Source organism: Macrobrachium nipponense, chromosome 2 (genome assembly GCF_015104395.2).
Source record: "Macrobrachium nipponense isolate FS-2020 chromosome 2, ASM1510439v2, whole genome shotgun sequence".
NCBI lineage: Eukaryota > Metazoa > Arthropoda > Malacostraca > Decapoda > Palaemonidae > Macrobrachium > Macrobrachium nipponense.
Window position 1 is genome coordinate 84,425,660 of NC_087201.1, and position 24,630 is coordinate 84,450,289.

The 24,630-nt window shown below is 39.2% G+C and overlaps 2 protein-coding genes across 2 annotated transcripts in view; both read right to left on the bottom strand.

The window, feature by feature from the left end:
• LOC135220747 (uncharacterized) overlaps window positions 1–24,630 on the bottom strand; it is a 671,524-nt gene that overhangs the window by 347,294 nt on the left and 299,600 nt on the right. The gene's annotated exons all lie outside the window — the stretch shown is intronic.
• Window positions 382–24,490, bottom strand: LOC135220740 (U6 snRNA-associated Sm-like protein LSm1). Its single transcript, XM_064258178.1, has 3 exons — window positions 24,333–24,490; window positions 2,678–2,862; window positions 382–2,171 (listed from the first exon to the last, which is right to left on the bottom strand). The coding sequence occupies exons 1-3, from the start codon at window positions 24,376–24,378 to the stop codon at window positions 1,998–2,000; spliced, it is 405 nt and encodes a 134-aa protein (XP_064114248.1). The 5' UTR covers window positions 24,379–24,490; the 3' UTR covers window positions 382–1,997.

Sequence of the window (24,630 nt, forward strand, 5' to 3'; positions counted from 1 at the left end):
AATTAACTACCTCTAGCAAACGAGGCATCTGAAAAATATTTTTTGTAAGTGTATAAACATTTTTTGACTAGATATAAATATTTTGTCTATATTTATTTATGTATTGCCTTATCTTTGTTTTTTCTTTATATTTAATGGTCATTCTTTTATTTTGGAAACTTTAGGTCTGCATCACTGGAAAGTTTACTCATTTTTAATGATAGCTAACATACACTTATATTTATATCAGAACCTCTTAGTGTTAAGTAAATTTACCATTTTGAGTTTTACATTACAGGTAAATTATACCCATTTTGTAGAAATGAAATAAAAGATTCATAGAACTTCCAAGGTATTCTGATTTGGCTACCTGATTAAGAAGTACAATACATAAAATCACAGTTTAAAAAATTAGAAAAAATTTATTGAAACCTTATATACAATGACTTGTATAGTAGAAAATAAATGTTACAAACTGAAGAAAAAAAATAAGAATCTCAAAATACAGTCAAAAGTGCCAGCAAGTATTCTCACAGAGGCACAATATACTGCTAGAAACTTTACACCAGATGAATTAAAAAAAATAAGTGAGATAACTTAGGCATATATACACGATATGATGCATACGTTAGTCAACAACCGTTCAATACGTAATGAAGATACAAAGTTACAGATTGCAATTTCATTTCCATCATATTTGAGCTTTGTAATTAAATAACGTGCAACACTGCTTTTATCAATAAGAAATAAGTAACATATGGTACTCTAATATGGAGTACAGTATGCACGCTGACAAATGTAATCATTACTGTAGACAAAATATACAGTATTCAGACCAAACTATATATGAATGTCTGGGTCTAGTTTTTTTCAGTAATAAATCCCTGTATTTTGTTTTCAAACAATTATCTTAGAATGTTTACTGTGACTTACCAAATAATAATGTTCTTGAAGGAATTGAAAACATAGAAGCAATATAACTAAGTAGTTTGGGAATGGTCACAGGAAAGACTTTTCCAATATGACAATGATACCCAACTATTTTAAAGTAACACACAAGTCCAGTTTTACCTAAAACCACTGCTTCCAAAATATACCCCCCTACACGTTTGATATAAATGGCATTACCATGGGAAAAAAGAAAATTACTGAATTAAATCCCTGTCAATTTCAAAAGCTGACCCAGCACCAACGAATCACGCTTGATTCCTTTAAATGAGTACCTTATACACAAAATCTGGATTATAAATTTGCTTCATAAAAGTATTTTTGCTAACAAATAACTCCATATACACTTTACAGTTTGGTTCCATTTTGAAATGCCTATAGTATAGTATTTCTGTTTCTTATTACCCACTATAATTTATTTACTCTTGAAGAAATGGAATAGTAGAAGAATTATCTGCCTTAAACAGAAGAATTTTCATAGTCGAATATTTATCTTCACATACAAAGAAAATTTAAAAGTAACACTTTACAGGTAAGTAATTAGTTCTCATGTTCAAATTGTGAGCTATCAAGCATACTTAACTGAAACTCCATCCTTTTCAACAGAGCTAAATGGAGTGATAACTCTGACAACTTCAAATTTAGTATCATAGATGTCCACTATTTAGACTTTTCAAGAGATCCCAAATTAAATTATTTCTTGCACAGTTTAAACCTTCAGCTTTCAAGTACTCCAAAATAAAAAATAAATAAAATGGAATATATTCTATTTTACAATTAAAGTTCCTAAATTACAAACTTCAATCATGTTTGCCAGTTAAGAACAAATAACTTTTTTACGTCTTCATGTCATCTGTATATATTTTTTTTAAAACATTCTTCATCCCTCTTTCACACAATATCATATATGCAAATTCATATACCTTTTTTGTCTTTAATACTGAATATGAAATAAAACATAAAGTGGTTTACTATTATCGAAGCCTATATCTCGATACAAACAACAGAGAGAAAAATAAAAAGAATAATGTTCAATTACAAACTGAAACATTACTTGGAGATACTTCTGATCAATACATGTCATCAGGGCCTATTTCTGCAGTGTACTGAAGGCCTCGTTCCTTCATAAATCGTGCCCGCAGTTGCTCCTGCTCCTGCTGTCGTTCCTGCTCCACACGTTGTGCTTCAAGGATTTCCTCTATGCTGACTTTCTCTAAGGCCGCGGCACCCTCTTTCGTATCGTCCTGTAAATCAAATTTCTTTTAATGAATATTTAAAAGTTGTTTGAGGAATATAATTAGAAAATCAATACACTTAGATTGGCACAGTAAAATCAGATACTAGTAGCAATGAATTTTATAAATAATGTATATATGAAGAATCATGAAACTCAGCAGTATATGAACTATGAACTTACTATATATATAGAGAGAAATACTCATTGCAAACATTATACAGTACAGTCAATGTAGTGTTCTAAAATTACAAAATCAGTATAGAAATTTGCATTAATGCAACATGAGATGTTCTTCAGTGATTATTCATTCTCAAAAGCAGAATTATTTCAAGATTTTGCCTAATAATCTAGAATACAATCGTCTTTTGTCTGCAGCTTGCCGGAAAGGAAAACACCTGTGATTAACTATGTACTATGTCTGGAATCCACTTAAGGAATAAGAAAAATTCATAAAACTAGTTCTTCCATACATTATTGTTGCTGACAATCACTGCAAACCTTTAAGAAACTTACGATCTCTCCAAGCAAGACAACATTCTCCCCTCTGATGACAAAGACACCACGATCGATGTCTCCATACCGACTGCCAACATGAATGCGCTCTATCGTCCGATGCAGAACCAAATTAGCAAACTGGTCGACACTTCTCAAGTAGCCAATAAGTGTCCTTCCATCTCTGAGGTACACCATCAACTTCTCTGAAAGTGTAAAATTTTGTTGTGATATCACTATGTTCTTTGGAATGATACACAAATTTTCCCATAGGAAGGAGAGTAAGTGTTGAAGCGTTTCTCTCAGCAAATTAGCCATTCAAAGAATCATTTACTGTTTCATTGTAGTGCAATGATAGCTATAAGAAATAATAGTAGATAGGGTAGCGTAAAAACAGAGAGAGAGTTATAATCAAAGTATACAGTGAAAATAACGAGAAAGAAGAAGAGAGAGAGAGAGAGAGAGAGAGAGAGAATTGAATTGTTTGGTGTGTGAGCCAGAATTTGATCAACAAAACCTTAGTCACAGGAAGTTGAACCATAACACCATGCGAATTAAAATCTTAAAGACCATCATAAAATCGTTGACCTGTGATCTCACACCAGACTTACTCAGCTTCTATCGAGAACGCAGCTCCAGGAGGAGATATTAACATGTTAAATTATGGACTCCACTTGGAAAATGTTATTGTTATAATACAATTAAGTTTGTTCATACTTACCTGGCAAATATATATATAGCTGTATTTTCTGAAGTCCGACAGAATTTCAAAACTCGCGGCACGCAGTGGGCGGCCAGGTGGTAGTACCCATTCCCGCCGTCTTGGGAGGCAAGAATATCAGAAACCATTCCCATTTTTCTATTCATATTTTCTAGTGCCACTGTCTCCTGAGGGGAGGTGGGTGGGCACTTAATTATATATATCTGCCAGGTAAGTATGAACAAACTTAATTGTATTATAACAATAACATTTTGTTCATGAAACTTACCTGTCAGATATATATATAGCTGAATCCCACCTTCGGATGGTTGGGAAAGCGACAGAATAGGATTTTAGCAAACACAATTAAGTAGATGATATACATCTTGGTTCCTCACCTGTTAGCATAGCTGACTTCGTGATTACTGTCACCTAAGCCTGCTTCTGCTTAATCAGAGTTGCCAGCGAGGTAGAGACGCGCTCCGGATGATCTGACAACGGGGGCGTGCCCACAACGTGACTAGACCATCGTACCATACATATGAGGGCTATGAAGCAACTGACCACCACCTGACCAACTAGACAAAACCCCGTGAAAGCTAAACTAATGGATGGAAGATCTCCACTAAAGATCAACCAAAAACACAAAAAATTAAACACTAAACCTAACCTAATAACTAGAGGATAGGAAAAGAGCCACCTCCAGCCCCCAAAACTGTGTCTGCAGAAATGTATGGTCCTATAGAACAACAGTTCTCGTATATCGTTCTCACATCTCTTAAATAGTGTGAGGCGAATACTGAATTGCTCCTCCAAAAGGTGGCATCAAGAATGTCCCTGATTGACATATTCTTTTGGAAGGCAAGCGAGGTTGGGACAGCTCTGACTTCGTGAGCGTTCACTCGCAGGAGGCTCAAATCAGTCTTCTGGCAAGATGAATGAGCCTCTTTTGTAATGTCCCTCAGAAAGAAAGCCAAAGCATTCTTTGATAAAGGTAAATCAGGTCTCTTCACTGAGCACCACAAATTACCTGAGGGACCTCGTACCTCCTTCGTTCTGTGTACATAAAATTTGAGAGCTCTGACAGGGCACAGGACTCTCTCTGGTTCTTGGCCCACCAAGTTCGTCATTCCCTTTATTTCGAAGCTCTTGGGCCAAGGGTTAGACGGGTTCTCATTTTTGGCCAAGAACGTGGGACTCAAAGAGCAGACAGCGTTATCACCTTTGAAGCCCACCTGTTCACTAATGGCTTGAATTTCGCTAACTCTCTTCGCCGTCACCAGAGCAGTTAGGAAAAGAGCCTTTCTCGTCAAGTTCCTAAGAGACGCTGCGTGGAGAGGCTCGATAGGACTTGACATTAGATGTCTTAGAACAACATCCAAGTTCCAGGAAGGAGGCCTCAGCTGACGGTATTCTTGACGTCAATTCTTTGGACGTTTCAAACGATCTCAAAAGATCGCGAAGATCTCTGTTGTCAGCAAGATCTAGGCCTCTGTGCCAAAAGACTGCGACAGCATACTTACTATACCCCTGATGGGGGGGTTTGGGGGACTGCCAACTTTGTCAACATTCCATCAAGTATAGAAGAAAGTCGGCTATTTGGCTCACAGAGGTCGTGGAAGAGGAAATTCCTTCCCTTCTACACCATGCCCTGAAGGAAGCCCACTTTGACTGGTAAACTGCTCGCGATGAAGCCCTCCTTGCGTTGGCGATCGCTTTCGAAACTGTCTTCAAAAAACCTCTCGCTCTGGCCAACTTTTCGATAGTCTGAACGCAGTCAGACACAGAGCGGAGAGGTTTTTGTGGTACCTTTCGAAGTGGGGCTGTTTGAGTAGATCTTTCCTCCAGGGTAGCGTCCTTGGGAAGTCCACAAGGAGTAACATTACCTCCGTGAACCAATCTCTTGCAGGCCACATCGGGGCGATCAGGGTCAACCTCGTCCCCTCTGACGCCGCAAACTTTCTCATGACTTCCCCCATGATCTTGAATGGTGGGAAGGCAGGCATACAGATCCAAGTCTGTCCAATCCCAGAGCAGGGCGTCTACAGCGACCACTCCTGGATCCATAACCGGGGAGCAATAAAGAGGAAGCCTCTCTGTCCTCGACGTCGCAAAGAGGTCGACCAGAGGACATCCCCATAACATCCACAGTTCTCGACAAACGTCCTGATGTAGAGTCCATTCTGTCGGCAGGAGCTGATCCTGTCGACTGAGAAGGTCTGCTCTGACATTCTGGACTCCTGAGATGAATCTCGTAAGGATCTTCACTCGCTTTGTACTTGCCCACAGCAGAATCTCCCTCGCTAGGTAAAACAGAGATCGGGAGTGTGTTCCTCCCTGATTCCTTAAGTACGCCAGGGCTGTGGTGTTGTCCGAGTTGACCTGGACAACTTTGCATGCAACCTTCTCTTTGAAGAACTGTAGCGCTAGAAAAATCGCTGCTAGTTCCTTTAGATTTATGTGCCAGGACACCTGTTCCCCCCTCCAGGTGCCTGACACTTCTTCCCCTCCTAGTGTTGCTCCCCAGCCCGAAATGGACGCGTCGGAAAACAACACTAGGTCGGGGCTCTGAAGTTTTAGGGATAAACCCTCTCGAAACTTCTGTGGATCGAGCCACCATCTTAAATGGTGCTTTACTGACTCGGATATCTTCAAGGTCGCATCTAGATCTTCCTTGACCCTCCATTCTTCTGCAAGGAAAAACTGGAGAGGCCTGAGGTGCAGTCTCCCCAGGGAAACAAACTTTTTCAGCGAGGAAATGGTCGCCAGCAGACTCATCCACTCCCTCGCCGAGCAAGTTTCCTTCCCCAGGAAGGCTGAAACTTTCTCTAAGCCTTGCAGCTGTCGTTCCTGGAACGGAAACGCCCAAAAAGCCACTGAATCCATCTGAATCCCCAGATACACGATGGACTGTCTCGGGGTCAGATGCGACTTTTCGATGTTGACCAGAAGTCCCAGGGACTTCGCCAAGGCTAACGTGAACTGAAGGTCCTTCAGACACCTCTCCTCTGAAGACGCTCTGATGAGCCAATCGTCGAGATAGAGAGATACTCTTATTCCTGAAGAATGCAACCATCTCGCTACATTCTTCATTAAAACGGTAAACACCATCGGAGCCGTGCTTAAACCGAAACAAAGGGCTCTGAATTGCCAGACTTTGCCTCTTAAAACAAATCTCAGATACTTTCTTGAAAGAGGATGGATCGGAACATGAAAGTATGCGTCCTGCAGGTCCAAGGACACCATCCAGTCGCCTGGTCTCAAGGCTCCTAGAACTGACTGAGGCGTTTCCATTTTGAACTTTATCTTTTCTATAAATTTTCTATAAAAAGATTCAACCTGCTTACGTCTAGGACTGGACGCCAACCCGTCGACTGCTTTGGTACCAGGAAAAGCCTGTTGTAAAATCCTGGTGACCCCAGGTCTACGACCTGCTCCACCGCTCTTTTTTCGACCATTTGATCTAGAAGGTCGAAAAGTATCTGCTGTTTCTCCCCTTGATACGGAGAAAGATCTCTGGGAGTTGTGCATAGAGGAGGAGGTACCAAAAAGGGGATCTTGTACCTCTGTTCCACTATCTTGAGGGACCAAAAGTCCGTATCTCTCTCTCTCCATGCTCCCGCAAAGTATTTCAGTCTGGCTCCGACTGGTGTCTGAAGGACATTGCTCTCATTTCTTAGCTTTTGGTTTAAATGGAGCTCTTCCTCTTGAAAGGCCTCTCCCTCGAGGAGCTGCTCTCGAGGGAGGAGCCCCACGAAAGGGTTTCAGCTTCTTTGGAACTCGTCCAAAAGAAGACGTAGAAGGTACTGCTGGACGTCTGGAGGACTGGGCTAAGAGGTCCTGAGTAGCTTTTTCTTTCAAGCTAACAGCCAGGTCCTTCATCAAAGTCTGGGGGAAGAGATGGTTCGAAAGAGGCGCAAAGAGAAGCTCTGCTCTTTGAACTGGAGTAACCGACTTCGCTGTAAAATTACAAAACAGCGCTCTCTTCTTTAAAAGAGCCGTACCGAAATGCGAAGCCAACTCTTCCGAGCCATCTCTGATGGCCTTGTCCATGCATGTTAATACACTGGACAGCTCCCCCAAACTAATAGAGTCCGGACTCCTAGATTGAATATCTAGGACTCCCAAGCACCAGTCCAAGAAGTTGAAGACTTCTAGAGTCCTCAAAAGTCCTTTTAGGTGATGATCGATCTCCGTAGGAGTCCATGAAATCTTTGCTGACGATAGAAGGGACCTCCTCTGAGCGTCGACCAGACTTGCAAAATCCCCTTGCGCTGACGAAGGGATCCTCACACCTACTTCCTCTCTGGTCTCGTACCAAACGCCCCCTTTACCACTGAGTCTCGAGGGAGGAAGGGCAAAAGTAGACTTGCCCTGATCTTTCCTACGTTCCATCCAATCCTGGAACTTCTTAAAAGCCCTCTTGGTGGACAGTGAAGTCTTCATCTCAACGAACTCTGGGGTTTTACAAGACCTCGATGAGGAAAACTGAGAGGGTGGAGACCGAGGAGCTGAAGGCTGAAACTTGTCTCCAAAAGACGAGCGTAAAAGTCGCACTAGCACTTTGTAGTCCGAAACGGACGAAACAGATGGCTGATCCTCCTCAACCGAGTCCGCAGGACTACTCAATCCTCCTTCCTCCCTAAGAGGAATCGGAGACTGCACAGCATGAGAGGGCGTACGACCAACGGGTCTAATCTTCAAAAGAGACCTCTGCAGTTTGGAAGAAGAAGCCTCTTCATTCCGACGGACCTCCTGTCGTTCGCTGTAGCGTGAAGAAAGACGATCGTCTTGAAAACGCTGAGCGTCCTGAGAGGCGACTTGAACTGCCTTAATTCGCCGAGTCTCGCGCACAACATCCTGGCGAGCTTCTACCGAAGCGTCCTTGAAAGAGCCTAGAGAAGCGTCCTTACGCGTCTTCACGAAAGCTTCCTTACTAGCGCGTACTGAAGCACAAGCTATCGAAGCGTCTTGCTGAGCGCTCTCAAAAGCATCTACGCGAGCGCTTGGAAAAGCATCCCTCCGAGCGTCAACAACAACGTCCTGACGAGCGTCCTCGTCCTGCTGGGCGTCCTCAAAGGCGTCCTGAAAAGCGTCCCGTCGAGCGTCCTCAAAAGCGTCCTGTTGAGCGTCCTCCCAAGCGTCCTGCGCAGGACGTCTAGAGGGAAAACTAACCTCTTGTCTACGCCCTTTCTTACTCGTAGAACGAGAGTGGAGAGGCACCGATGTAGACGCAGGAGGAGAACGAGACGAACGAGGAGAAGGAGAAGGTGACTGCTTAGACCTCTTGACAGGCAGTCTGACGTCCTTCCTACGGTGAGGCTCGACAGCTTTCTTAGCTATCAAAGCAGATAACTGGTCCTGAAGGGACACGAGAAGGTTCTTCGTGGGCGAAGAATCTAAAGCAGGTGAAGGGCTGAACCTGCGAGAAGACGAGGGGCGAGGGGACGCCTCCTTCCTTCTCACAGGTACAGCTACCTGCCTCTCCAAAGAGCGACTGTTGCGCTGCTCAGCGTCATCCTCCGATGACGTCCTACATCTCTTCTGCGGCGTAAAAGCGTCATACGACGCAGGTGAAGACCGCAACGAAACCAGCGAGAGAGGACGTGAAGTGTCCTCACTTCTAAAAGGTCCTTTTCAATGGACGCGAGTCTCTCCGAGCGCTCCACCCCTTGCGCGGGGAGGGCGCCTCGGAGGACGAAAAACAGTCCTTGAGGATGCGAGCCTGAGCACGCTCCTTGGCAGCCTGGGAACTTGCAACAGGTCCTGCCGAAGGGACGCCAGATCGGTGGGGAGCCCCCGTAACCCTCTTGCGGCTTTCAACATGCCCACTCCCTGAGTCCTGGGAGTCCGACAGCGGTCTAGGCCTAGAGGCATTATGGGCCCGATCTGACGCCCCCTCCACAACACTAGGGGCACGATCACTCACTTTCACAGAGCCGGTTTCTAAGGCTAGCACTTTAGATTCTAGAGTACGTAAAGAATCTAAAATAAGAGAAAGGGCATTACCTTATCCAGACACAATTTCAGGGCCCGAAGGCAACATCACAGGGTTAGGAGATACAAAATCTACTGGGGTTATTGAAGGTGGAATATTACTTCTCTTACCTTTACTGGAACCGCTCCTAGAGGAAGACCTCCTGATCCTATCACGTTCCAATTTCCGTCGATAGGAATCATACATTTTCCATCCATCATCGGTCCCAAACATTCACATTCCTTGCACCGATCCATAAAAAACAATAAACTTATGCCCCCTACACCCCATACATACAGTGTGGGGATCTACCGATGATTTCGGTAGCCTCACCTTACAATCACTCTTCACACACACTCTGAAACTCACTGAACTTGATCCAGACATCAAGTTCACAGAAAAGCCAATCCAAATTCAAAAAACAGTCCACTATTGCGCGTGCCTAGCCACCAATCCAGAATCAAAACCAAAAGACAATCCAGATACTTAAGTGACCAAAAGTTTATCAAAATGAAGTTTTTATTGTAAAACTAATATTGTAATACCTACCTGAACACCTGAACAAGCCCTGGTCACTTACCAGCCCGAACCATCATTCATCAAAAATTTACCAAATCTTTGGTTAAAATAAACGATCAGTGTTGCCAATCTCCTGGCAAACACCCTCGTTACCTAGTTACCAGCCCACCGCTGATAGCCCTGCCTCACGGGCCAGTCACACCTGCCCTCTCACGTCAATCATAACTCAATAACTCTGTATGAGAGGGGAGGAGGGTGGGAATCATTCAGGTGTTCAGGTAGGTATTACAATATTAGTTTTACAATAAAAACTTCATATTGCAATACACCCCCTGAACACCTGAACAAGCCCGATTAACAACATTAATTTGGAGTGGGAAATCAAATCTACTCGGCCCTCCCTGTCCATTGTCGTCAAATATAAATTGAGTACGTGGGTCAGTCTCAAGTTCATTTGTCACTCGTCCAAACTAATCTCCCATGTGTGGCCTTCTAGGCCTCCCATATGTGGAGGGAAAAACTCCCTGCACCTCTACCCTAAGGTCAAAACTCATTGAGTGCGGGAGGGATACAAACCTGTTTCCTCTCAGCTGGCTATGTGCCTCACCTGAGTAGAGGAAAAACTGAAGACCTCCCATGTGGCTCTCGGCCTCTCATGTATGGAGGGAATCTGAAGACCTCCCATGTGGCTCTCGGCCTCTCATGTATGGAGGGAATCTGAAGACCTCCCATGTGGCTCTCGGCCTCTCATGTATGGAGGGAAACTGAAGACCTCCCATGTGGCCTTAGGCCTCTCATGTACGGAGGAGACAACGGTGTCGTCGATCGTAGTGATGTCCTCTCTTGTAGTGTTGTACCTGCCTGTCTGTACTCTGCCTGGTTGGCACTTGGAAGAATACCCTCAGATAGACCCAGACATGTTCTTTCCTATCTGTCCTAATACTTAAAATCCTCTCGTGATATATCATATCATGAATACCTTATACATATTCCTAATATTCGCTCCCTACTCTAATACTAACTCAGACAGCAAGATTGTTGGGTTTAAAAATAGAATTTAGGCCAAAGGCCGTGTATTGGGACCTATGAGGTCAGTCAGCGCTGAAGGGAAATTTACAAAGTTTGAAAGGTGAGACAGGAAGAAAACCTCTGTTGCACAATGAGTCCAGTGTTAGGAGAGCGTGGAAAATAGGATGAGAGAATATGAAATCAGAAAAGTAAGAGAGAGAGAGAGAGAGAGAGAGAGAGAGAGAGAGAGAGAGAGAGAGAGAGAGAGAGAGAGAGAGAAATACAATCGTCTAGTATAAAGAGAATATAAAATCAGAGAGAGAGAGATAAATTACAATCGTCTAACATCTCCAACTCCGTAACTAGCACCCTCTTCTAAGTTAAAAGGGTATTATCTTAACGATAATATACTCGTATAACTCCGTAAAGCTATGAACAACCGAACGAGAACTTGTTGTTAATGCGATCGACTCCTATAACAACATCACTTTATTGTATTGATCAGCGTGTGACAGTAATCGAATCCGATAGCAACATCCGTTATTGTATTCATCCGCGTGCGACGGTAATTACTGTATTCATGTTATAAATGCAGCTGAAGCTAATAAGGCAAAATTACGTGTATCAGCAACCTGGACCGAAGTCCCGAGCATTTGTATGAATTCAGACGCAGCCATGGTAAAAGAAACTAATAGCATGAAAGAGCTCATTACTGTTGTTTTTTTTACACAGACAAAAGATTAATAAAGTATATAAAGTGTAAGGTTCGTAATACCTATGAAAACGAGTGAAAAACGAACGGAATCCTAAATTTAACGCCATCTAACCCGAGGGAAAAACTAGCTTCCAATGAGACGTATCAGTCAAATTTTGGTCTTAAATTACCTCGTAAGACGAACAGTATGACTTCGTTCCATAAGTTAAGTATCCAGATATTCATTAATATGCTAACTAGGGACAAAAACATTAGCCGAGACCAAGTGATATGGTTGAATCTGGAGCCAAGGAAAAAAAAATAAACAGACTAGCCGGCATCCTTGTCTGTCTAAGCCACACTTTACAATAGTGCTGTTTGACGACAAGCTAGTGTAATTGTAATTTAATTGAAAAGTAATAAAATAATATTTAAAGGTAATTAAATTAACTTTATTAGGCCTAATATTAATTTCAGTTGTCATTGTAATTTGATAATACGACTGGTAATTTGTAACTGTAATTGACATAAGCGCAATGTAATTACTGACGGCAATAATCGGTTAAACGTATGAAGACGTCATACATACGAATTCCTTATATCTGACATCTGATTATATGCCCCAAGATAGATACCTCATTGACTATGTTAAATGTCAACATAGTTGAACACACGTCTCCTTCAAGACGTTTGTACAGACTTGCCATAAGTGAGAGTGTTGTTACGTTAGTCATTTTAGGCAATCAGGAGAGAATGAGATGGATACGGCGACGCAAACCCGTATTCGTCACCGCTGATTCCAGCGTGAATGACTGCCGAGTTAGTGTTTATACTACGCTAAAATGATGATACATATAATACAATTATAATGCTTTAGTCGGACAGAATCCGATCTTCATTCTGTTCGATTACATTCATATTAATTATCCTCAGATCGGATTCTCGTTCGTTTTCAATTACACCTGTACTGAATTATCCGAAGTCCGAATGCCTTGAGCCTACAGCGGTTAGCCAAATATAAAAAATAACTACCGATATGTTGTACAGCGAATACTTTAGGCTAGGCAGGCTACTGGAATATGCATACGATATATCATCGGAACACTAGACTAACCGTAGTTAATTTTATTCGATTTCTCTCCATACTGAATATCGTAAGTCAATATGCATTGAACGGAGAATTAGTTGATATTAACAATTATCGTATCGTATAAGTAGAGGAAAGTAACCTTAAAGACGAAGGAGCATATCTGAAAAACCAACCATGGCCTAAAAACTTCTGATGCAAGGAACTCGAAGCAGGAAAAAGCCTAAAGATGCTCTAAGGACACTGTGCCTCTATATACTACTACTTTTAATAGAAAACCGACCTGAAGAAGCCTGCACTTCTCTTCCTAAACTAAACACTATGTAGCCTATTATCCCTACTCGTCTATATCTGACCTAGGTTTTTATCATCCTGAGAACTTACACATCGAGGGAAGGGGAATCTGCTGCCAACACTGCCTGCTCCGCGCCAGGGGGGACGGCGGATCCTGCCCCGTGGGCTTGCGGATCCCCATAACCCCCAGCACCGGTTAGGGCTGGTTCTGGAACAGGCAGGGGAGCTGGAAAAGAACGATTAGTAATTTCAGTATCCCTATTGCTCGATCTATCCTCACTTAATCGACATAAAATCGGTAACAGATGTCATACTCGATGTCAGCCTACTCTCTAAGTCTCTTAAAGAGCACTGTCTCTAAGTCTTTATCTTGATCTACGTTAGTCTCTTCCTGCCTACACTTACTTCCGAGACCTTTCCTACGTTTGAGATACCCTAACATCTGGTCCAAAGACCACTCCTGACATTCCAAACATCTGGTCTTTACATTATATTGAACAGGCCTACAATTTACGCATAAGGAATGACTATCGTGTCATAGGGTACTCATCCTTTTCCTGCATTGTTGGCAAAAAAAGCGATACGTTGTTGAACTTCCGCTCGTCGTTTTCTGTGATGTCGTGGCCGAGAATGCAGTAGTCGTTGTCGTAGCTTGTGTTGTTTCTTCCTTTGCAGAATCAATGTCTGATGACAAGGTATTAAGAGCAATCCAACCGTAATCCAAAGGGATGCGTAATTCGTCACCAAACTCAATCAAATCAAAGGTGCAAATGAAGGCCGGGCAAGACCAAAAAGGAGTTCGCTGTGGATACATCTGTACTCCACCGCGAACGATAAGTGATTGACGTGAGAGGGCAGGTGTGACCGGCCCGTGAGGCAGGGCTATCAGCGGTGGGCTGGTAACTAGGTAACGAGGGTGTTTGCCAGGAGATTGGCAACACTGATCGTTTATTTTAACCAAAGATTTGGTAAATTTTTGATGAATGATGGTTCGGGCTGGTAAGTGACCAGGGCTTGTTCAGGTGTTCAGGGGGTGTATTGCAATATCCAAAGGCGGAGGTACTGCAAACAGTTGTTTACAGCACCGGCGACAGAAAAAATATGAATAGAAAATGGGAATGGTTCCTGATATCCGCCTCCCAGCGGCGGGAATGGGTACTACCACCTAGCTGCCTACTGCGTGTGCCGCAAGTTTTGAAATTCTGTCGGACTTCAGAAAATACAGCTACTATATATATATCTGACAGGTTAGTTTCATGAACAAAAGGAGGAATTAACATGTTAACCCCACCTAAAAGGGAATGGGGAAAAGATAAGCAAAGACTGCTCCACGAATAAAGAATCCAGTTGGGTGGAGAACCAGATCCTACACCGCCTAAGGAGGTGGTGCCGAATTCAAACTGAGGTGGCTGAATTTGTGAACGACAGAGGTCGCCAGAGAGGACTGGCAGCTGTCATCCAGAAAAGAAGTAGAAATATTGCCAGGGTCCAAAATAGATTTATAAGCTTTGTAGTTGTAACTTGTACTCTTTACCACAGTAAAGAAAGAAACTCTGCCATTTGTCTCATTCAAACTTCTCCTGAGAGACTAAGCCGACTAAGATTACTAATCCAGAACTAACATTAAGAAGAAGCATAAAGTTAAACATAGAACAGACTGCAGAACTAATCATCGAAAAAGAAAGAAGCAGGTAAGCGAACAAAACCTGAACACTCTACCTTAAAAGGGGCACAACATAAATTGGTGCCAGCGATTGTGGATCCAGGAGACGTAACGTGCAGTGAAGATAGTTAAATAAATTCACATTTCGAGTTACAACAGTAATAATAATTGCCAAACAGAACTCAAAATTAATAACGACAGCAAAGAATAATGGTGATCAATAAAATCATGCTTACAGACGTAAAAAAAAATGCAATCATAGACTTGATACCACAGCGAGAACAGTTTTGTTTTCCCTCGAAGAAAAACGACGAGACGTAGCGTGTTATGAAACAAAGCCTTAATAAGTGTGCGACGCAGACATAACATCAAATTGAGATGTGGAACTGCAACAGCCGACAAGAACAAACAGATTTCTATAAATAATCTGTTAAGAGCAGACCAGACGAACGAAAAAACATTCCTGTTGAAGAGGCAACGTTACTGAAGAATTTTTGACAAGGACCAATCTTTGCCAAAATCAAAATGAGAAAAGTGTCAATCAAGATTGATTTTGAAACACTACAGGTGAATTCGACAACGAAGGAGGTGATATCGGAATCAAAGCAAAACGAACGACCATAACATACGTAAGTGCGCTGGAGCTGAATTTTTTTTATTCTCTCTCTATAAGAGTGTGTGAAAAGATTACATATTCTTTCTCTTAGAAAATATCAAACTTTTTTTAAAATTCTCTATCAATAAGGGTATAAAGATTTAAAAAAAATAATTATTTTGATAGCTAGGAAATCTTAGTATTTTTTTCATGCTCAGTTGGTGATACATGATTTTGAATACTTATATATTTGTGTTCCATTTGTTTGAATAATTTCTTTTAATAGGTTGTGCACTTTGAGTTCAAACTAACGAATTTTTTTATATGCATACTAGTATACCTTTGAATTAACATTGCATGAGATTTTTTTTTTTTGAGGCACTGTTGTGCATAGTGAACTATACATATAATTTTTCTTTGAATATTGTGTCGTGAATCATTTTGTGTGACTAATTGTTGGTGATACTTTTATGCCCAATTTCACATATGATTTTTTTATGCTATTGTGTAATGATAAGTAGCATATGTGAATAATTTTTTGGGGGGGAAATGCATAAAGCCTTTAATGAATTACTCTCCACTGTTAGAGATAACTCATACAATTTAAGACCAGCAGCAGACAGACGCAGTAGAATCCCAGTTCCAATTTCACAAACTGTGGTGATTCAGGGAAATACTAACCCTAATAACACAAATAACAATACGTAATAATAACAGTGCCAATAATACTATTAATATAATTACTAATTGTACTAACACGTTTCAAAACAGAAGAATGAATCAGGCAGCCGTAATAACACAAGCCACACGTTTCTGTGGACAAGTTGAAGCTTCCCATCCAGACAAAAGTAAGCTAGACTCATATTACAGTTAATCATTCGTTACCTGATGCTGACAGCCGCATATCTTCAGGGGGAATAACAGATGAAAGAGCTAAAATTAATGAAGCTTTGCTTCTCGTTAGTTCAGAACATGGTGATGCACATAAAACTTTGAATTCTGGTAACTTCAGCAAATTAACTAAATATGATGAATTCAAAACAATTTGTTTGATGCTCTGGGAACCCGTGAGTATTAGAAGATACATTATATAATATTACTAAGTTCCTCAATCCCCAATATGAGTCCATGGCAGAGCTCTATGCAAATGTTGAAAATATCATAGACAAAATAATAGAAGACATGAAATCCACAAACATCACCATTGGAGATAAGACACAGTTTGGTGATGATGAAAGGGGATTAGTTCATGTAAGATATGTCTTAAACTACTTGGCACATGAAACCATATATAATGCTCTAGGAGAAAAGAAAAAGAAGGCCTTTCAAAAAATTAAAATTGATCCAAGAATAATAGCCCTCAAACATTAAAAACAATGAAACAAGAAATACAGAAGGCAGAGATAGATTTTTCCAAGGAATTTGTAGGGGTAATAGAAAAACAAAATGAAAGGAAAGGCAGAAATGATAACCATTCAAATAGAATGAATAATAATGCCAGACAAGCAGGGAATAGATCCACTCCTGGTCAATCTTCAAACACAAATAATTCAAGTCAAGAAAACTATTCAGCTCAAGGAGCAAGACCAAAGGCAGCATGTGAAAACTGTGGGTATACAAATCAATCCACTAATGAGTGCAGAAAGCCTAGAAGCTGTGCAATTTGCATGAAGGTTGGGCATTTAACTAAAAGCTGTTGGTTCAATAATAAGGGAACCAATAAGGAAGTAATAGAAGTAAGTATACTAACAGCTGCCCAAATTCACATAACTCTTCAAGCCAGTGACAATTAACCCCTCCACAGAAGAAAGAAAATAATTCCCTTCAAGATGAAAGAAGAGAAAAAGAAGAAATAGCTAGTGGAAAATGAAGGTTCATCCGCATTTTCCTACATAAATACCGAAGAAGTAGTATTCTCCATGAAAGAAGAAGAAATAAACAGAAAGGATTTGCCTATTGTGAAGATTCCAATAAGTGGAAAGACATGTACTGTACTTATAGATTCAGGTAGTACAGTGAATATAATATATAAATCAACTTTAACCAGATATTTAGGCATTTCAGAAACTCTGATTCAGAGTCAAATTAAAGTTATAAAGGGAATAGCGGGTAAACAAATTAGAAGTCTAAGAAAAGTGAACTTGGAAATAGACATTCGGTCACACATTTTTGTCAAAAGTTTTCTAGTGGTAGAAGACAGCTTTTCTCCCACACAAGTATTATTCTCACTTAATTTAATGAGAAGATGTGGTATAATATTAGACAACAGTGAAGGAAAGATTAGCCTGAAACAAGATAATCAGAATAGCCTCACCCAAATCTGATCAATCTGTCAGACAGTTTCGACAAGAGAGAGAGACAAACGAGAAAGGCAAGATAAAATAGACACAGATAGAAAAGAGGAAATCCCACCATTACAGAATACAGAATCAATGAAATGTGCACATATAGATGATATATACTCAGATTTGCCACATAGCAGCTTATGAATTTATAACAGGGTACTATAGCCCAAGCACAAATGCAAAATCCAAATTGACATCTGATGGGTACAGTGTTCCCCCCGTATTCGCGTTCACCGGATTCGCGGACTCACACATTCGCGGATTTTTCTTTGGAACCTATCTAGAAATTATTCGCGGACGGACTCGCCCATTCGCGGAATTTTCCTACGAAAATAATCACTAATTAGTGTATTTTGATGTTTATTTTCATGACTAAATACATTTTTATGATACAAAAAGGATTTACTAATTTTCAAATATTAATTTTGATTAATACTATATTAGTAAGTTTAATCATTTTAAATATCACATAATAAAAATAATAATTCTTTCTCTCTCTCTCTCTCTCTCTACTACAAAGATGTATGTTTTTTTGTATGATAAATAAATGATTTACTATTTTCAAATTATTAATATTAATTTACAGCAATAATATCAATTCATTAAAGAAAATACCATAGTGAATTAGTAAGATTTTAGCTTATAAATTTAAAAAATTATGGAAGAATGAAGGAAATCCCAGTCAGATTCTTTCTCTAACTCCAGGTACTAAAACTCAGATATACGTATCAAGTTAAGTGACCGGAGGGGGAAGGAGCTGATTTGTTGCTGCCATCAAGTGGGCATGAAATTTCCACCCCCCCTCTCTCTCTCTCTCTCTCTCTCTCTCTCTCTCTTACTGAGATGAGAGATTTTTATGGTACATATATGTGTAATATGTTTATTAATTTTTCATAAAAATAATAATAATAATAATAATAATAATAATAATAATAATAATAATAAAACTGTAATTTCAAAAATCATATGTGAAAGTATTTTACAAATACTACGATAATCTCTCTCTCTCTCTCTCTCTCTCTCTCTCTCCTCTCTCTCTCTCTCTCTCTCTCTCTCTCTGTCATCTCTCTTCTCTCTCTCGTCTCATCTTAAAGCTATGTGGTTTTTTTTTGGATGATGATTTACCAATTTTCAAATATCAATATTAATGTAAACAGCAAATAATATAAATTCATTAAAGAAAATACTAAAGTGAATTAGCAAGATTTTAGTTTATAAATAAAAGGAATTATGTAACCCCGTGTCATGTTTTTTTTAAACACTTCTAAGGCCAGCTTGGTTGGTCTGGGTTTCCAACTGTCCAAATTCGAGTGTTGCCATCTACGGATCATTGAAATTCTCCCTCTCTTTCTCTTTTGCTGATATATATGAGATAATTTCTATGGGTACATGTGTATGTTTATTAAATATTTTTGCATAATATAATAATAATAATAATAATATAACTAATCTCAAAATTCACATGTGATAGATTTTAAAAAAGTACAATAATCTATCCATTTCACTCTTTTAAATAAGGACAACCCTCTCTCTCTCTCTCTCTCTCTCTCTCTCTCCACACGAGATACTAGCATGCGCTAGTGGTAACTCTCGCCCTCTGTTTTTGGGGCTGGAAGTGTATGTATAAGTATATCCTTAAGGACTTACTACATTTTATGGTAAAATAATAATATACAGTACTAGTTTTAACAAATAATATTACGTTTAATGAGATTAAATAGTAACAATATATTCTCCAGCTCTCTCTCTCTCTCTCCTCTCTCTCTCTCTCTCGTCTCTCCTCTCTCTCTCTCTCTCTCTCTCTCTCTCTCACGTATGTTTATTGTTTTGTAGTGTAAATAAATGATTTACCTTATAACTAATTTTCAAATATTAATAAGATTAATTAAAAATAGCGATTCCCAGTCTTTTTATCCACTTGGAGGAACATGGGCGGGGGAGTAAATGAGTTTGATATATGAATTGGTGGAGGGGAGGAAGCGGAGTCTGGGAGTTATTTTCTCTCTCTCTCTCTCTCTCTCTCTCTCTCTCTCTCTCTCTCTCTCTATTATTATTCTCTCTGTCTCAGAAATAATTCATAATTTCACTCTTGAGGGTCAAATATATGATGTTGCCATTCATTGGTCTCTCTCTCTCTCTCTAATCAAGTAATAAAATCCAAAATAAGAAAGAAATAAATAAAGAGAGGAATAAAGAATATCAGGTAAAAGAAAAAAGCAAGCCATCAACGAGATATGCAGAGATGTCAGCAAAAAATTTCAAAGCATCAGCTCCAAAATACTACTCAAGAGATAATAACTGTATTTATTATGCAAGAGGATATTGCAGAAACGGAGAAAATTGCAGATTCACACAAAAAATGAATAATTATGATGAAAGAAGATCAAATATTATGGAAAAGTTGGATTTTTTAATGTCAGAATTTCTGGAAATGAAAAAAAGAACAACATACCAGAACAGGAAAGAGACATGGAAAAATCCTTATTACTACCAATATTAAATGAAGGAGAAAACACGCAAACCATCATAGTGATGAATGTGCAGGGTTTAGTTACGAGTAACTCAAAAAGAAAAATAGAGTACTTAGAAGAACTAACCCAAATTGAAAAGAAAATAGATATAATGAATATAAGTGAAACCTGGTATTCCCAAGAGACTGGGAATGATGATCAAATAAAAGGGTTCCAAACTTATAGATCAGATAGAAAAAATAGGAATCAAGGGGGAACCGCAATATATGGGAAAGACAAAAAACAAGGAAAAATATATGAGAAATATAGTAACTCAGAATGTGAACTAATAGCGGTAGAATTTGAATCTGAAAAATTAATGAACATAGTAATATATAGACCTCCTAATACTAAAGAGTTTGACTTAATAATAGAAAATTGGATGATATATGTAGAAATCACAAGGACTGGACTATTCTCCTATCTGGAGACTTCAACTTTCCTTTCGTAGACTGGAAAGAACGAATAGGAGATTGTGGTTGTACTTATACATATAAAAAAAGAGAGTAATAGTAGTGCAGAAGATAAGAGGCAATTCGAAAAGCTATTAAATATGCTACTAGAATACAACATCCAACAAATAAATCACCTGCCAACAAGAAAGGAAAATACTTTAGACCTAGTATTTGTGAACGAGATGAATTATGTTAAAGAAATAATATGTTTTATGATGCGCGTATTTTTCAGACCATAATGTCATAGAATTAAAAGTCCATACCAAGCAAGTGAAAACAGAGATAAGCAAGAAATAAAAAAGTGGGAAGGATATGGAAAATACAACTTCTACAGTAAAAATATAAAATGGTCAGAAATAAATGAAGAATTAAACAAAGATTGGGATAATATTTTCGTAAGTGATGACATAAGGGTAAATACGGAGATATTATATAAAATATTAGAGAAAATAGTGGATAAATATATACCAAAGAAGAAAAGTAAACATCAGTCATGCATACCAAGAGACAGAAGGATCTTGTTCCAGAAAATCAAAAAGTGGAAAAAAGGTCTTGCAAAAGAAAAAATGCATGGAAAGTTATAGAACTAAAAAGTAAGATAGAAAATGCAGAACAAAAAGATTATACAATCAAAAGAAAATGAAAAACGGGGCTTGGAAGAAAAAACCCTAATAAATATCAAGCAAAACCCCAAACTATTATATTCATACACGAAAAAGATGAATAAAAGAAGAATAGAAATTGGCCCACTAAGAATTGAAGGGAGATTAACGAATGAAAAAAAGGAAATTTGCAACATATTGGCAGAACGATAAAAGAGAGAATTCACCCCTAGAATAAATAATGAAGATAATGATATAGAAGTAAGGGTCGAAAATAGTGAATATTTAGCTGACATAGATATTAATGAAGCTGATATTGTGCAGGCTATTAATGAAATTAAAAATGGAGCTGCAGCAGGGCCTGATGGAGTTCCTGCTATTTTGTTAAAGAAAGTAGTTCATTCTATTCGCAAAGCCACTTGCAATATTATTAAGACAAAGTGTAGATACAGGCAAGATTTATGATGAGCACAAAATTAGCATATATTACCCCTACTTTCAAAAGTGGATCAAGATTAGAGGCAAGTAATTATAGGCCTGTGAGTCTAACATCACATATTATGAAAGTGTATGAAAGGGTAATGAAGAAAAATATTATGAAACATTTAATAAAAAATTACTTGTTTAATATAGGACAACATGGTTTCATACCCGGAAAAAGTACACAAAGCCAATTGTTAGTCCACCGTGAGAACATATCAAAAAATATGAAAAGCGGAAATGAAACAGATGTGGTTTATCTAGACTTTGCAAAAGCTTTTGACAAAGTAGACCATAATATATTAGCGAAGAAAATTAGAAAACACAATATCGTAGATAAAGTAGGAAGATGGTTAAAAGAATTTTTACACAACGAAAACAGATAGTTATTGCAAACTGATGAGAAATCGGATGAAGCCAAGGTAATATCCGGTGTGCCACAAGGTACGGTGTTAGCTGCAATACTGTTTGTTATTATGATTGAAGACATAGACAGTAATGTTAAGGATTCGGTAGTGAGTAGTTCGTGATGACACAAGAATAAGTAGAGAAATTACTTGTGATGAAGATAGGAACGCTCTACAAAAGAGACCTTAACAAAGTATATGATTGGGCAGAGGTAAAATAGGATGGGTATTTAACTCTGATAAATTTGAATCAATAAATTATTTGGAGACAGAGAAGGAAAGCTATATGCATAAAGGGGACCTAATAATGAGACAATCACAAATAAGGAAGCAGTTAAAGACCTTGGTGTGATGATGAATAGGAACATGTTACGCAATGATCAAATAGCAATTCTTTTGGCAAAATGTAAAGCAAAATGGGAATGTTGTTACGGCACTTCAAAACAAGAAAGCTGAACACATGATTATGCTTTATAAAACATATGTTCGTAGTCCACTTGAATATTGCAATATGATATGGTACCCACACTATCAAAAGGATATTGCACAAATAGAGAGTGTACAAAGGTCCTTTATAGTCTAGAAAGGAGAAGAGAATGCTACATGATAATTCAGGCATGGAAACAGATAGAAGGAATAGCAGAAAACATCATGGAACTAAAAATATCAGAAAGAGCAAGCAGAGATAGATTAATAGTGCCCAAAACGATACCAGGAAAAATAAGGAAAGCACACAGGACATTAATCCACTACGCACCAGCATCGATAATGCAGCGTCTATTCAATGCGTTGCCAGCTCATCTGAGGAATATATCAGGAGTGAGCGTAGATGTGTTTAAGAATAAGCTCGACAAATATCTAAACTGCATCCCAGACCATCCAAGATTGGAAGATGCAAAATATACCGGAAGATGTACTAGCAACTCTCTGGTAGACATTAGAGGTGCCTCACACTGAGGGGCCTGGGGCAACCCGAACGAACTGTAAGGTCTGTAAGGTAAGGTCTCTCTCTCTCTCTCTCTCTCTCTCTCTCTCTCTCTCTCTCTCTCTCTCTGTTATTTGCTGTAGGTATATATTTTTAATGGTAAAATATTTAAGATGACTTTAAAATTATATTAATATATAACCTCAAAGATTAATGCAGTAATAGGTTAGTAATTTTAGGTATATTTGAAGTAGGATGTTATTAAAGGTATACATTTGGCATCTGAACTTTCAAGATAGGCAGTTATAAGCATTTTTAGTGGTGGTTTTAACTATTCGCGGGGGTGTCTGGTACACATCCCCCGCGAATACAGGGGGAACACTGTAAATGTACGCACACCGTCGTCAGTGGGGTGTCTGCATTGTAGCCAACATCCACTAGCAAATCTAGCTTGAGTGTGTTGGTTGACACTCATCACACCATCCAATTCTTGTGCGAGTTAAGTTGCGCTATTACAATAGGGCCACTTTGTATAACAGCCTTGGTCAATGTCTGATTTTGAATTACATATTTGCTTAATTTAAGCCTCCAAATAGCATTTATCACTTATCATAATATTTGTTAAACAAACCTTGCCTAGAAACCAACTACACGGTGAAAAGGTTAACTGTTACCAGCATATCATTGTTCCCTAAAATTTTCACATTTAACACGGAGAGAAATTAATTCAATAACAAGTAGCTATTTACAATAGAAAGGATAGTAAAAGTGCAAGTTGCGCCTATTTCTACTGGGTACGGCCTGTTTAAAAGTAGATCAAAGACATACAAAGGGGATAAATCCTAACCTAATCTCTCCTAGGGCAACGTGCCCACTCTGCAACCTAGCCCAGTGACATTGGACGTAGAAGAACACTGCATGTGCTACTATTATGCAGTATTACCAAAACGAATGACAAAACAGGATCTTTCTTGGATAGCGACCCCCAAGGGTATTAACATGGTATGTACCAACCAAGCCCCAAGGAATATTAGTCCAAGATAAATACCCCTGAAAACCAATGGGAGTCACTCACTAGGAAAGATCCACAAAACATTGTAAATTCATAAAAAATTATCAAGGAAAAATCCAACTTCAAAAACGAGTGAGATTAAGGCTAACTCAAACACTTTTGCCCGTTGTGATGGTAGGCTTTGGATAAGAGGTCTATAGGCTTATATAAACAAATATGTAACGATATTTTCAAATTAAATCTCCCACTCGATTAAACAGGGATGACCTGGGCTAGGGCAACTGACCTAACCTAACCTAACCTAAATACCTATGAGGTAGCCAGACGTACTACCTGGTTCCCCCATAACATAAAGACAAAAATACATTAACAGCCTTATATCCTGTATATTCCAATCACTCACTGTCCAATTCGTCAAAGAGTTGAGCCGCTCCCGGGATATTACTCATCTTGGCTGTTACTGATTACGCGAAGGACGTCTGTAATTGGTCTTCATGTGGAGTTTGACAATTCCCCTTTTGTTTACATTTGGGACGACGGCGTTCTTCTTCTTCGCTCGGCTGGTCGGGAGACCTCGTCTCCCATCGGGACTTTTTCCCAATTTTATTTCGGAAATTTCGAAATATATTGCAATTATTGCGGGTTATTTTTTATATGCGTTTTCCAGTGCGTTCATACTTCATTATATAAGATATATATTT

What these genes read in the sequence shown, in the direction of transcription:
- LOC135220740 (XM_064258178.1), bottom strand. Translation starts at nt 24,378, where the DNA reads ATGAGTAATATCCCGGGAGCGGCTCAACTCTTTGACGAATTGGACA. An exon ending in ACTCTTTGACGAATTGGACA is followed by an intron (nt 2,863 to 24,332) that starts GTGAGTGATTGG and finishes TTACACTTTCAG; the next exon opens with AGAAGTTGATGGTGTACCTC. An exon ending in TTGTCTTGCTTGGAGAGATC is followed by an intron (nt 2,172 to 2,677) that starts GTAAGTTTCTTA and finishes TTTGATTTACAG; the next exon opens with GACGATACGAAAGAGGGTGC.